The sequence below is a fragment of the Natator depressus genome, chromosome 13, assembly GCF_965152275.1.
Source record: "Natator depressus isolate rNatDep1 chromosome 13, rNatDep2.hap1, whole genome shotgun sequence".
Classification (NCBI taxonomy): domain Eukaryota; kingdom Metazoa; phylum Chordata; order Testudines; family Cheloniidae; genus Natator; species Natator depressus.
Genome location: NC_134246.1, coordinates 20,496,682 through 20,510,647, shown reverse-complemented (window position 1 = coordinate 20,510,647; position 13,966 = coordinate 20,496,682). Strand labels below are relative to the sequence as shown.

Genomic DNA, 13,966 nt, shown 5'->3' with positions numbered 1-13,966 from the left:
GGGTGGGTGTGCGTGACTCGGGTGTTTCTGTGTGTGCGGGCGTGTGTTTGGGAGTGTGTGTGCATAATGGGATCTGTATGTTTGTAAGGGAGTGTGAGTGTTTCTGTGTGTTTGGGAGTGTGTGTGTGATGGGATCTGTATGTTTGTAAGGGAGTGTTTGTGTGTGTGTGTGTTTCTGTGTGTTTGGGAGTGTGTGTGTGATGGGATCTGTATGTTTGTAAGGGAGTGTTTGTGTGTGTGTGAGAGAGAGAGAGATGGGATCAGTATGTTTGTAAGGGAGTGTCAGCATGTGTGTACATGGGGGGTGTTTCTGTGTGCCACCAGGTGTTTGTACACCAGGTTACACCTTACACCAGGTTTGTAAGGGTGTATACCCGAGTGCTAGGTAGCATGACCACAGAAGACCTCTATATTCAATACCTTTCTCCTGAGTCTCTCCTCTGGACCATTCTTAGGTGGCTCCCAGTGCTGATCTTTAGAGAAGTTTCCTGCTGCCCATCCTCTGGAAGCCAGAGCCCAACATGCCACCCGCTGGAGACGCCAGGAGGGGCCACATCAGTCTGGGCAGGGGCAGAAGAAAGGGGGAGGATTGTTAAGAACGCCCAAGGCTGGGAACTAATGCACTTTCCAGGGTCTTCTGATGCCAAGTCCCTCTCTACAGAACCTGCACGAAGCCAGTTCCACCTGCGCTTCACCCGGGATCGATTTTGGGGGGCGTATGTGCGTGAGACTATTAATACCCCCCCCCCAGTATTTCCTACACCCCCGCTCCGTCCCTTGAGCTCAGCGCTCACACGGGCTCTGGCTATTCCTCTCCATCCGGAGACAGGTGTGGAGATGGGGGGGCTATGGGAGGGGCAGGGAGCTGGGGGAGGAGAAGGGGTTGGAGAAGGAGCTGAACTCTCCAGATGCCTGAGCCGCCCAGCTCTGCAGGACCAGGAGGAAGGGGGCTTCCCATGGCTAGGTGTTAAGGGGACTCCCTGCGGGGTACCCCAACCCCCTGGAAGCTGCCCTGGGGGGCGGGGGCATCACACTGCAGGGACGGAGCGGCCAGGGGGAGAACCCCCGGGGAAATGCAAAGGGCTTGAGAGGCAGCTGGAGCCGGGCGGGGCTCGGGGAAGCGGGAAGAGCGATCGCGGAGTCTCCAGGACCATGAACTGCCCTGGCAGCGGGGGGCTGCCGCTGACCCCGGGCACGGAGCCGCGCCGGAGCCCCTGAGGAGCGAGGCCGCCGGAGGAGGCGATGGGCCAGAGGCTGGGCACGGTGCTGCTGCTCCTCACGCTAGGTAAGGAACGGGCAGCCCGGGTCGCCCAAGAGACACGGGGGAGCCAGGGCAGGGACCGGGCTCCCAGCAATAGGGCAGGGTCCCGCTGGGGGGCAGCCGAGCCAGGGGCCGGCACCGCCCCGGCGGGGTGGCGCCCCCTGGCGCTGAGCTGCGGGGCTGCCCCGGCGCGCCCGGAGACCGCAGGCGTCCCCAGCCCAGGCTGCCCTCGGGGGCGGCTTTTCCCTCGGCTTCCGCCTGGGACGGGGATAGGGGGGCGTGTGGCCCGCAGTGGCCCGCGAGTTACATCCATCGCCCAGACGCTGGCTGCAGCTTTCCCGAGCTCATCCTTGGATGTGACGGGCCCAATCTCCGGGGGCAGCCGATGGCCCTTCCCATCTTAACTCCGAGCCCATCCTGGGCAGGGGAGCGGAGGGGGCGGGAACCTCCCCCGGGCCCTTCCTGCTGGGGGAGTGAGTGGGTTGCAATTGCCGTGGAATGCGGAGCTGGCTGCATTTCAGCCGCTCTGAGCTAGGGCACAGAAGTCCCCTTTCCATGGGACTGGGCACGGAGGATGCCATTCCCCTCTGCATGCACTGCAATTGGCTCTGAGCCCGGCTGGTTGGTTAGCCAGGAATAGGATCTCTCACGGGTCACAGAGGGACGGGCACACAATAGAGACACAATAAACTAAGCATCTGTCACCAGAGCAGCCTCTTCGCTCCCATGAATCCTAGATTCCAAGGCCAGAAGGGACCATTGGGATCATTATCTGACCTCCTGTATAGCACAGACCAGAGAACTTCCCCTAAAGAGTTCCCAGAGCAGAGCTTTTAGGAAAACATCCAATCAATTAAAAATGGTCAGGGATGGAGAATCTACCACATACCTTGGTAAATGGTCCCAATGGTTAGTTATTCTCGCTGTTAAAAGTGTGCCTTATTTCCTGTCTGAATCGGTCTAGCTACAACTTCCAGCCATTGGATCCTGTTAGACCTTTCTCTGCTAGACAGAAGAGCCCATTATTAAATATTTGTTTCTCATATTGGTACTTATAGGCTAGACTAATTGTCACCCCTTAATCCTCAATTTGTTAAGTTAACAAAAAGAACGGTAAAATAACCTCTGTAGTCTTATGCATCTAAGGATTGCATTAGTCCTTTTGACCATGGTGTCACACTGGGAGCTCATGTTCAGCTGATTATCCACCACAACCCCCCAAATATTTTTCAGTCACGACTTCCAAGGGTAGATTCCCTCATCCTATAAGTATGACCTACATTTTTTGTTCCTAGATGAATACCTTTACATTTAGCCATATTCACATGCATACTGTTTGCTTGTGTCCATTTTACCAAGTGATCTAGATTGCTCTGTATTAGAGAGCTGTCCTCTTTATTATTTACCACACCCCCAGTTATTGTGTTGTTTGCAAACTTTATCTCAGTAGTCATCCATGAGAAACCTTCTTCCTGAAATCCTGGGCACAGAGGGCTTGGGAAATATCCCACAGGGATCAAAAAAAGGGGCAGTGCAGATTTGAATTCTTGGCCATTCTTCTTGCTATTCCCCCCTTTGGGCAGAATGGGATTCACTGGGGGCTGGAATGGGAACAGATCGCCACTTTGTGTCATCACTGAGTCCACTGATTTTTAACAAGAAGAGACCCTGTTTACTAAGGGCTAAAAAGTGCATTTCTCCCCTTCCCAGCAGAGCAGAGAATGTTAATGATTCCTTTTTTTCATATTTATTCCAGGGATGGAACGATATCTGTGTAGGGGAGGGCACTCTCCCTAGCTCTTCCCACAAACCAAGCCCTGCCCACCTAAAGCACTAAAATGAGGTGTTGCTGTAGCTTATGCCAAGCTTCCTAATATGATTCTCCCTCTTTTTTTTCCAGCTGTGATCAGCAGTGAAAGAGTTAACAACATTGCTATTTAAATCATCATTGTTAGGCTTCACTGCTAAAGTCCCATCACAATGAATATGAGCAGTTCCCCTTTTCATAGCTACTACTGCAGGCTGCCTTCAAACCCAGGCACGTATCACTGCATTGTTTACACATGGTTCATGTGTTGAAACAAGTTTCTTTGCAGTGATGAGGGCTCAAGAGGCTTGTTTTATGCTGAGACTGTGAAGCACAAGATGGCAGCGCCCATGAAATAGCTGCCATAAGCTCGCCCAGTTTGCCCACTGGTTTATGCAGGCATTTCCATGTATGTAGCCCTTCAGAGAATGTGGCCTCCTTTCCCACAGCCCATGCTAGCAGTTATGGGGAAGTCTATGGGAGGTGACCTTACTGGGTTGACTCAGAGCTGGGTTGCTACGCTGTCACATAAATCCCCTTTTTGGTTTATAGGGTATTTGGTCAGGTCACTGGCCACAGAAACTAAATGTGAAAACATTTACCAAGGCTTCTCCAACTGCGTCTTAAAACTGGGGGAAAACATGGCCAGCTACGAGGAGGACAACAGGGATAAGGTGCAGGGGCTGAACACTGTTTGCGGGTGAGTAGCAGCCCCCCAGTTCTGGCCCTTCTTCCCTACAAACACATGGCAAATGCACACACTGCTGTGCTCACCCCAACCTCCTGAGATGCAGAACACACACCCAGGCAGACACACACCCTCACACATATAGTGTCACGCAGGTTGAGACAGCAGGGCACCACAGAGACTGCAGAGCAGGGAGTCAGCGAACCCTCCAAGGACTCACAATCAAAGCTGAGGATGCAACTCATGGAGAGTAGTTTGGGGTATTATTATTATTGTGCATTTTTAGTGACAGAGTGGGGATCCTGAGGATTTAGGTAATCCATCCCTCTGGGTTACTCTGGGTGCTCTAACCTCACCTTCCACTCAGCCTCCCAGGCCCCCACTTGCCTCTGGCTGCTCTCTCTGACAAAAAAAAAAAAAAAAAAAAAGTTGCTTTCAAATAGAAGCCCGGCTCTCCTCACCCTCCTGCTTCCCACCTCAGGCGGGAGCTGGGACAAAGGCTACAGTTTGCCAATCCCTGATCATGACTCTTTCCCTGTCCTCAGGAGATCAGTGGAGAAGAAGACTCCTGCACCCAGCTACTGTAGGTGGAGATGGAGATAACTGCCCCCACTAAGCGTGGCTCTAGCCTTTAGGGCTGCATGAGGCACATTCTCTTACCCACAGCAAGAAAGGTGTCAAGCAAATCCTGCCAGGCTAGACCATGCCGAGGACTAAGCACACAATAGCAGTTGGAGCCAGACTGCAAACTGCATTTAATCAGGTATCAGCAGCCTAAAAGCAAGCTGAACTCAAGGGTCCTTGCTGCAGGCTCAGGGCCCCGTTCATTCCTGGTGAAAGTCCATTGATTTCAGGCCCCTCAATGAGCAGGTGAGCTTCACAGCTGAGTTTGAAAGGTAGAGGAGCCATTCAGTTACCAGGGGTGATAACCTAATCAGGACCAAGGGGAAAACAAGGAAGGGGGTAAAATAGTAAAGTTGCTGGAGTTCACCACAGAGCATGTTCGGGGAAAGGTCTGGTTAAAAGAGAATGAGCTAAAGCAAGTGAGGGAAGGGAGACACAGGGAGGAAATGAAAAGTTGGCAGAGATAAATGAAGGTGGCTGAGGCTTCTGAGCAGCCCCAGCAATGAATCCACAGGAGTGAAAAGGCCACGGGGGGAATAAGGAGATGCAGAAAGCAATCAAGGGAAAGACAGATGCACTGGGGAGGTGTAAACCTTCGAGCCCAAAGAGGAGTGCTAAGAAGATTAGAGGAGTAAGAGCATCTGAACTAATAAGGAATCAAAAGGGAAGGGGGAGGAGTGGAAATGACAGGCAGGATCCAAATGAAGGCATTTCTCTTACACCTCAGGGTTAGGGGTTAGTGAAAGGGACAAGCGGTGGGATTGATGGGGCTGCTGAAAATGGAAATGAATTCCTAGCCTTGCATGGGAACAGGAACGAGATGCAACAGGCAACCATTTGCCAGGGAAGAAAGATGCCGGGACTGAGCTGAGAAGCCCACCAGCCCAAGTGATTGGAAAGGAGAACACAACAGAATTCCAGCACCAGTGGAGATTCTTGCCAGCACTCTGCAGGATCCCTGACACAGAGTGCAGGATCCATTTGCCCCAGGTGGAGAGAAGCCAACCTCACTACTGCTGTGTGGAGCAAAGGGGGGCATTGCTTAGAAAGCGGTACAGATTGCTTCTCTCTTCTTCCTGTCACCTTCTACCCAGGGATCTGAGTGCTTCCCAAACATTGACCTTTTAGCTTCACACTCCACTCCATTTCCCCATGCAGAGAAGAGTCCCTGTCCCCAGTTTACAGAAGGTGTACCTGAAGCACAGAGGAGGGAGGTGATATGGCCACGGCCACAAGGCAAGTCAGCGTCGGATTTAAGTAACAGGGGTTACGGATCATTTAAGCTAGCTCTAAGGGAAGTAATGCAATCCAGGAGCCGATATTTATGTATGTATCTCCAGCTTCATAGGGATGAGTTCTCTGTTTAGCTGACACCATTGAGTTCACAAGGTCTTTCCCTGGGATAGGGCTGCTGCCTTATAACCAGCGTAACAATGGACATAGTAACGGGGAAGGGGAGGTGGAAGCTGTGCAGGGGGGTGGATTAGGGTGAACACAGCTTCCTCCAGGCTAAAAGTAGAGGGGGAGCTCCCTCACTTGTCCCTGGATTGAGTGAGCTGTGCTCCCCCACAAACCCCATCCTCTTTGGCTAGTCAGAGAGAGCTGTGCCCTCCTGTTTCTATTGGCTTTAACCACTTCATTGGAATGTCCTGAAATCTAACATTGGGCCTCCCAATGGATTAGAAAGGAGGAAAGACCTTTGTTAAACACTCTTACTTTACTGGGTTGGTTCAGGGAACAGATTAGAGTTCCAGAGAGTAGGTACCCTGGAGGAAAAGCTGCCTTTCTATTTTCCTAAGGGATCTTTGGAGTAACCCTTCCTCCAGCCCCAGCTGTACACAATAATATAACCTGATCCAGCCACCAGGTGTGAAGTAAACACTCTCCCACTCCCAGGTGTATGCTGTAATGTAAAGCTGACCTATGTGCTCTTGTTTTCTGACATATCTTCCCCATCACCATTGCACACATGAACTTTCCCAGGTCTGTAGTGTGAACCAAATCTGAAATTCATAGATTAGTAGCGGGGCACGGGTTTAGCTACATTAATTTTAAATTGATCTACTTAAACTAGTGCAGAGCTTTAACGCAGACACACGCTAACCAGTTTAATCCAAGTGGGTTTTAGCTTGTGTGGAATTAAGCTATACCAACTTAGGCAAGGGTTAAACTGTTTCAAGTGTGTGTATATTTGAGGTTTGTGCCAGTTTTACTAGACTGATTTTAAATCAATCTAGTTGAACCAGTGCATCTTTTCTAATGTAGACCAGCTCTGAGGAGGAGAAATATCAGGCCCAAGCCAGTAAAGCTGGTCACAAATCAGAATTTCCATGCCATGGAAAATTCCAATATTTTCACACTTGCTTTTGTGTTGAACTGGTGCATCATGGGTGAGGCTACATTTTAGTCACAGGTATTTTTAATAAAAGTCATGGACAGGTCACAGTCAGTAAACATAAATTCACAGACCGTGACCTCTCCATGACTTATACTATATACCCCTAACTAAAACTTGGGCTGTGGGGCCACAGTGCTCTGGGGGGCATTCCGGGGGTGCCACATGTAATCGGGGGGGTGGCCGGGACCCCCGCTGGTGCTCGGGGGTGGTGGGCAGCGGTGCGTGGCCCTGGACCTCTGCTGGTGCTGGTGCTGGGAGGGGAGGGTTGGTGGGACTCACAGGCTCCCTACCTGGCTGCGCGTGTCCTTGCAGCTCCTAGAGGTAGGGGCGGCCAGGGGGGCTCTGCCTGCTGCTCCCGCTACAAGTGCCAGCTGCGCAGCTCCCATTGGCCATGAACTGCAGCCAACGGGAGCTTCGGGGGCGGTGCCCCGGGCAGCACGGAGCCCCGTGGTCCCTTGGCCTAGGAGCTACAGGGACATGCTGGTGGGAGCCGGGGACCCCCTCCAGGTAAGTGACGCCCTACCCCCCAACTCCCTGCCCCAGCCCTGAGCCCCCTCCCACACACCCAGACTGCTGCTGATGGCCCAGGGGCTGACCAGCTGGGCAGCCCCTGAGCCAGCACCAGCTGCTGCAGAAGTCATGGAGGTCACGGAGAGTAATGGAGTCCATGACTTCCATGACAGACATGCAGCCTTAACCATAGGAGATCTTGTCCAGCCAGGGAGCCCAGCCCATAGAGAAGAAAAGGGGCATGGAACACCTGAACTGCAACTCCCATGACGTACCACGGCAACTCAAACAGACACAGATTAACGTCAAACTGAATGAAATGTTTCAATTTGTTTTGACAAGCCAAAATGTTTTGTGCTGGGTCCATCTGGCATTAAACAAACTATTTAATTTTGAAAATATAAAATTTTGTACATTTTCCATTTTAAAATGTCTTAATGGCGAATCCCATGTACAAATTAGAACTTCCAGCAAGGTTAGAAGGAAAAGCCTCCTGGACTGATAATGCTGGGCAGAGATTCTGGTTTGAATTGGGAATGGAAGACAAATGGCATCTTCGCTAGCAGTAGAAAATGGCCAGGTTCATTTAAAGGGGCTTTCAGAGGAGTCCATGTGTCATGCTGTGAATCGTAGCCTGTATCTCTTACCTGGCAGCACACAACAGCATATCATACCACTGACCTTTTTGTGGATGCAAACAATTGCCTGTATTTGACTGTTTTACTGACCAGCTTTTCAGTGTTTTTAAAGAACAAAGTTTGTTTCATTTCTAAAGAAACAACTGATTTCTGCTCCAATTTGCAATAAAGCCTGATTTTCTAGGAAGTTACAAGGCACAGGGCTGAAAACAAATACAGAAAATCAGTAAAACACTGGAACTGCGGACAGTGCTATGTAGCAGCGGAATCCTGACCACACTACCAGGGGTTCTTGCGTAGGTCCTGGTGAATGGCCAACCCTGCAAGACAACTGGGACTATTGTGATTGAAGGAAAAAAGTAATGATCCCCTTTCCTGCCAAGGAATATCCTGGGCAGTTATTGGCTTTTAACCCTTAACTCTCCCTATGCTATCTACAATTCCGCTGATGGAGGATGGTTTTCTCAAGCCCCTCCTGTGCCATGTTCTCTCCAGGAGTGAGGTACACAGATCAGTGACAGATATGGAGATCAGAATAATTGATGCCTTGGAAGGCAGCCTAGTGTGAAATCAGCAGCATTTGTTTTTCAGTTCTGCTTGTGCAGTATTTCCCCAGAGTCCAACACTGACAAGTCATTTGATCGTAGCCTGTCTGGCTGAACAGATGGAGGCTGTGAAGAGTGAAGCATTGTGGGAACTGTGATCACCCAGCTGAAAGCAGAACCACCACTAAAAGTTGACATTCTCTCTCCCCTGCCCCACTTAATCTTTTGCCTGAAGAGAGAGAGCATTTTTAACCCCTACCTGACCAAGCTGTGTTTCCCTGTTCAGCTGCTGCAGGGTACTGAGTGCAGCGCTCTAATGAACACAAGAGCTTGCCTTGGTTGGCACCAATGTTTCTGATTATGATCTCAGGACATTTATTCTGCCACACTGGCTCTATTTAATGAACTCTATGCAGCTGGTGTTCTGACATAAATCATATTAAAAAAGAAAAGCACTAATGTCCATACTTCAAGAAGAAATAGTGTCATCTCCAGGAAAGGAAGGTTTGGACAAAAGTAAAAAGATGTCTTCCCATGCTTGGGGGGCTGACCCCAGCCAGATGGTCTGCTCAATCTCCCAGATTGACATGGGACATCTAGATGTGTGCATCAGATCCCTCCTTGAAGAATATGGCCAGCAAACCCAGTAAAATGACAGAGGAAAATTCACCGTCAGTCTAATAGCTCAAGAGACTGTGGATGTACCTATTTACCTTCAGTGACCTGGTGCAGGGCAGAATAGATCCCCTGTACTGGCCTGTGAGGCTCTCTGCACAGAGGGTTTTCTCAGGGGGGCATTCCCCTACTCCTTTATGTTGTCCAAGAGGCATAAAGGAGCCATAATGTAACTGAGAATTGGGCCCCACGTGTTATGAAAAATTCTCTTCACCTCTTCGACAGATAGGGTTGCCAACCCTCCAGGTTTGGTTGGGTGTCTCCTGGAATTGGGCTTCATCTCCCAGAGGCTACTGAAGCCAATCTGGGAGAGTTTAGGCTGATAAAAGTCCAGCAGTGCAGTGGGGCGAAGGCAGGCTCCCTACCTGCCCTGGCTCCGGGCCACTCCCAGAAACGGCCAGCATGTTTGGCAGCAGCTCCTAGGCGGATGCGTGGCCAGAGGGTCTCCATGCGCTGCATCCGCCCCGAGCGCTGACTCCGCAGCTCCCATTGGCCGTGAACCGGGACCACGGCCAATGGGAGCTGCGGGGGCGGTGCCTGCAGTCAAGGGCAGTGTGCACCGCGCAGAGCTGCCTGGCTGCCCCTGAGTCTAGGAGCTGCTGCTGGACATGCTGCCACTTCCGGGAGCCACCCAAGGTAAGCACCACCTGGCCGGAACCTGCACCCCAAACCCCCTCCTGCACCCCAACCCCCTGCCCCAGCCCACACACAAACTCCCTCCCAGAGTCCGCACCCTGAATCCCCTCCCGCACCCTAACCCCTTGCCCCCAAACTCCCTCCTAGAGCCCGCACCTCTGCCCACACTCCAACCCCCTGCCCCAGCCTTGAGCGCCCTCCCGCACCCAAACTTCCTCCCAGAGGCTGCATCCCTCACCCCCTCCCGCACCTCAACCCCCTTCCCCAGGCTCAACCCGGAGCCCCCTCCTGCACCCCAACCCCGTGCCCCAGCCCAGTGAAAGTGAGTGAGGGTGAGGGAAAGCGAGCGATGGAGGGAGTGGGGCTGGAGTGAGTGGGGGCTGGGCCTTGTAGAAGGGGCAGGGCAGGGCGGGGCATTTGGGCAGGGCAGGGGGTAGGGCAAGGGTGTTTGGGTTTGTGCGATTAGACAGTTGGCAACCCTATCTACAAATGATACTGTCACAGTTACAGGGCGAGATGCACTTTGGACCCCTTTCAGTTCCTCTTGAGGGCACCCTTCAGATGACAGGCTTGGCTTCCTGCACCTCTCTCAAAGGGTGGAACCCCACAGTCCAACCATTCTTGGGCTGGATCTCCTGGTGGGAGCCCCCAGTTTCCCAGCTGTATTGACATGTCAGTTATATCTGGGCCCTGTAAACCCTTTTCCTCCAGAGGCCAGTAACAGCAGCCAATTAAAGTGACTCAAAACCAGCTTCTTCAAAACAGCATTATGCATTCACCAAAGGCACACAGTATGCAGAAAGAAGGGGTAAAACAACAAAAGGCCCATATGGGTCTTAACTAACCTTCCTAATGTTGGGTAAGTTTCACTCAGCCCAGACCTCCCTACTCGAGCACTGGGAGCGACAGACAGCCCCTGAGCATCCTCTGTCTCTCCCTGTCAGAGATTCTTCCCCAGCCACTGCTGCCTGCTCACCTCTCCTTCCTCCCTAGGCCAGGGTCTTTAAGGCTTTAGAACCCCCTTTGATTCTAGGTTCCGGCATAGGAAGAATAAACCTTGCTGGTCTAGTTGGAGCCAGGAAGAGGCATTCTCCAATACATTCTCCATAGTTTTATCCAGGACCCTTGGTATTCTCTCTAGCGTATCTTATTTTTGTCATTGTTTAATTTCCTGTTTCTTCTCCTCACCCCACACCTCATTAACAGCCTCCTTGGATTTAACTCCTTTAACTCAGGCACGATATCTAGCAAATAAACCGAGGCACATAAAAAAATAATATAGACTCTTCCTTCATTCTGTATAGATACCGGATTAGAGAACTGAAAGTTTTCAGGAGCCAGTGTCCTTAACCCCAGTCTGTGATTACATTGTGCCCATCATTCAGCTTGGACAAAGAAGAGCAATGAAGTCAGTCAAACATTTACTCTTAATCTGTTTCACTTTCAGGGACTCAGAGTTGGAATTCCAAGCACTGAAGGGGGACATCAGTTTATGAAAAACAATGGATTTTATTGGCTTTCAAAAAAATCATAGAAACACTTCAACAAGTTTGGGGTTTTAGTTTTTAGCAAATGAGCTCTGAGAGACCCACAAAGGGGGATTAATGATGCCAGAGCAGGGAGGTAGAAAACTAAACTTCCTGTAAGAAGAGTAGGACAATGGAACAGACTGCCTAAGGAGGTTGTGGAAGCTCCTTCATTGGAGGCTTTCAAAAGGAGACTGGGTCACCATCTATTTTGGATGGTTCAAATCCAACTAATCCTGCATTTTGGCAGGGGGTTGAACTAGATCACCCTTGCGGTCCCTTCTAACCCTATGATTCCACTAACAAAAACCACCACTGGGTCAGTCTCCCTCAGATTTACCAGTGCATCTGGCTTCTGCCTCTCTTTAGGGCTTTGATCTTGATATTCTCTCAGTGCAGGTAGAGTCATAAGCCTGTGCAGAATCCAACTGAACTCAAGGAGGTATAGGAGTTCTCACTGGAGGAGGTCATTGCAGGATTGGGGCCTTAAACTGTAAGCAATTCAGGACTAAGACTTTCTGTATCTTGAGGCATTATACAATGCTGAACACATAGACATCACATGCCAAACAAGTGCACCAAATGTAAATGTTGGGGCCAATTGAATTGAGAGTTTCTAGTGGGAAGAAAGGTTTTGTCTTGGGTCTTTCTGCTCTGTAGTGTTTTAAATGAACTAACAGCTTCCTTTCTTCCCTCGGCTACAGGTATTGGGATGAATTTCACATGTGCACCATGACTGCTCTTTGGGAATGCCAGAAGGAGGCAGCCAGTATCTGGGAGACTTTGAAAAAGGAATCTAGAAAAATCAAATTCCAAGGCAGCTTGTTTGATCTCTGCAGTCCCAATAGCTCCCAGAGCTTCAGTTTGACAAATGTTTCAAATTTTGTTGTCTTAAGCATCTCCTTGATGGTCACTTGGCTTAATTTGTAAATGGAGCAGCTCTGAAAGTATTGGAATGAAGAGGTATTATCAGTGTCATAAGTGTACTTATGATCAGAAATGTAGTATTTCCAAACCTTTGAGAAATACTGTGTATGGTGCTTGATGGACACTTGATTTTATTATTCCAGATCTGTGAGCTTCAGAAGAGCTTGGCAGCATCGCCTTGGTTGCACTGTCTCTAAGTAACTTACATGATTAATCATAAATTCAGCACTTGCTATAACTTGACATTGTTCAACTAGAAGTGCACCCACAGCTCCAAATGATGGTGCAGGGTGCCGGAGGCTGTAGCCTGAGGGCCAAAGGACTGTGGAGAAATTCAGGATTAGTGCTAAATACTAGATTCTTTTGCAATCTTTTCTATCTATAGTCACTGGAAGCGAATCTGTTTATTCAGCTGCCTGTTTCTGCCAGACAAATTCTTGATGTTTTTTCAGTGGTGATGGGCGGGAGGAAGCAATTGTTGGTGGTGTTTTTGAAATGTAGGAAGAATGTACTGAGCCCGTCAAAGACAGGAAGGATTCCTTGTCATGTTGCTAGTAGAATCCTCTCCTGTGGGGTTGGTGAAGCCTCCCCTTGCAGAACAATCTCGGATGTGTCTGTTTCTTGTGAGATGCACCTGGCTACCTGAGTGACTCTTGCGGTATGTGTAAATCCCTTTCATAAGGAAACAAGAGGGAAAAACGTAATGGGGAAAAGGGGCAGGGTTGGGCTGGTGGCAAAGTAAAGATTTCTAATAACTCTTTTGCTTTAAAAGTATCCCAGGAGGCACTGTGAGCAGCACTGTGACTGACTGTGTAATTCAAGAATATCAAATAACGTCTATTGTATAACCTAAACCTGTCAAATTGGAAATCATTTGTCCTGCTTTCTTGGTCTATAGCACAGTCACTCCCTGTCTCTTCTTGCGCAGCCCAGACAGTTGTTCATGTCACGGCTTCAACACTGCCATTAAATATATTTTCAATACTAGGAGACTCTTGCAAGTGATTTCAGGATATGTTGAAAAACTCAACTGTATTATTTGGCAGTTGAAAGAAGGGCACTAAGAACTATCTCCTGGGCCCTAGAGGACCCACCTGGGCAAACAAGGGGGTCAAAGGCAATAATGTGCATCAATGCAGGCCTGCTCTTCCACACCTATTATAGCATTTCAAAGAGAACAGGAATTTCCAGAATGGATCAAACCCAAGGTCCATCTAGTCCGGTAACCTATCCCTTGACAGTACCAAATGCTTCAGAGGAAGGTACAAGAAATCTGCAGTAGGCAGATGTGGGATAATCTGTGCCCATTGAAGGTCTCAGCTTGATCCCTAATAGTTGGAGATTGGTTCAAGGCCTCAGCATATTGTTTTATATCCTTTCCAAAACGTTTGTTAGCTTTAAGTATAACAACTAGGGATGCTCTTGTCATTGATATTACTCCAATCTGTTTCTGAATCTTGCGATTTACTTGGTCTCACCAACTTCCTGTGGCAATGAGTTCCACAGTTTAATTATGCGCTGGGTAAAAAGGTCTTTCCTTTGATCAGTTTTTAATTTTGCATCATTTAATGGTATTGAAGGTCCCCTTGTTTTTGTATTACGAGACAGGGAGAACAGAAGCTCCTGCTCTACTTTCTCTGTAGCGTTAATTGTATACACTTTTCTTATGACACTCATGACCATTGAGCAGGGCACTCATTCCATTTTGAATAGAGGGAAGCAGCAGCTCGC

General features: G+C 49.6%; 1 protein-coding gene across 1 annotated transcript; it reads left to right on the top strand.

Moving 5' to 3' along the window:
- The first annotated feature begins 922 nt into the window (after window positions 1-922).
- On the top strand, window positions 923-12,247 carry LOC141997433 (neuritin-like). Its single transcript, XM_074969801.1, has 3 exons — window positions 923-1,285; window positions 3,621-3,768; window positions 12,013-12,247. The coding sequence occupies exons 1-3, from the start codon at window positions 1,243-1,245 to the stop codon at window positions 12,236-12,238; spliced, it is 417 nt and encodes a 138-aa protein (XP_074825902.1). The 5' UTR covers window positions 923-1,242; the 3' UTR covers window positions 12,239-12,247.
- The last annotated feature ends 1,719 nt before the right edge of the window (window positions 12,248-13,966 follow it).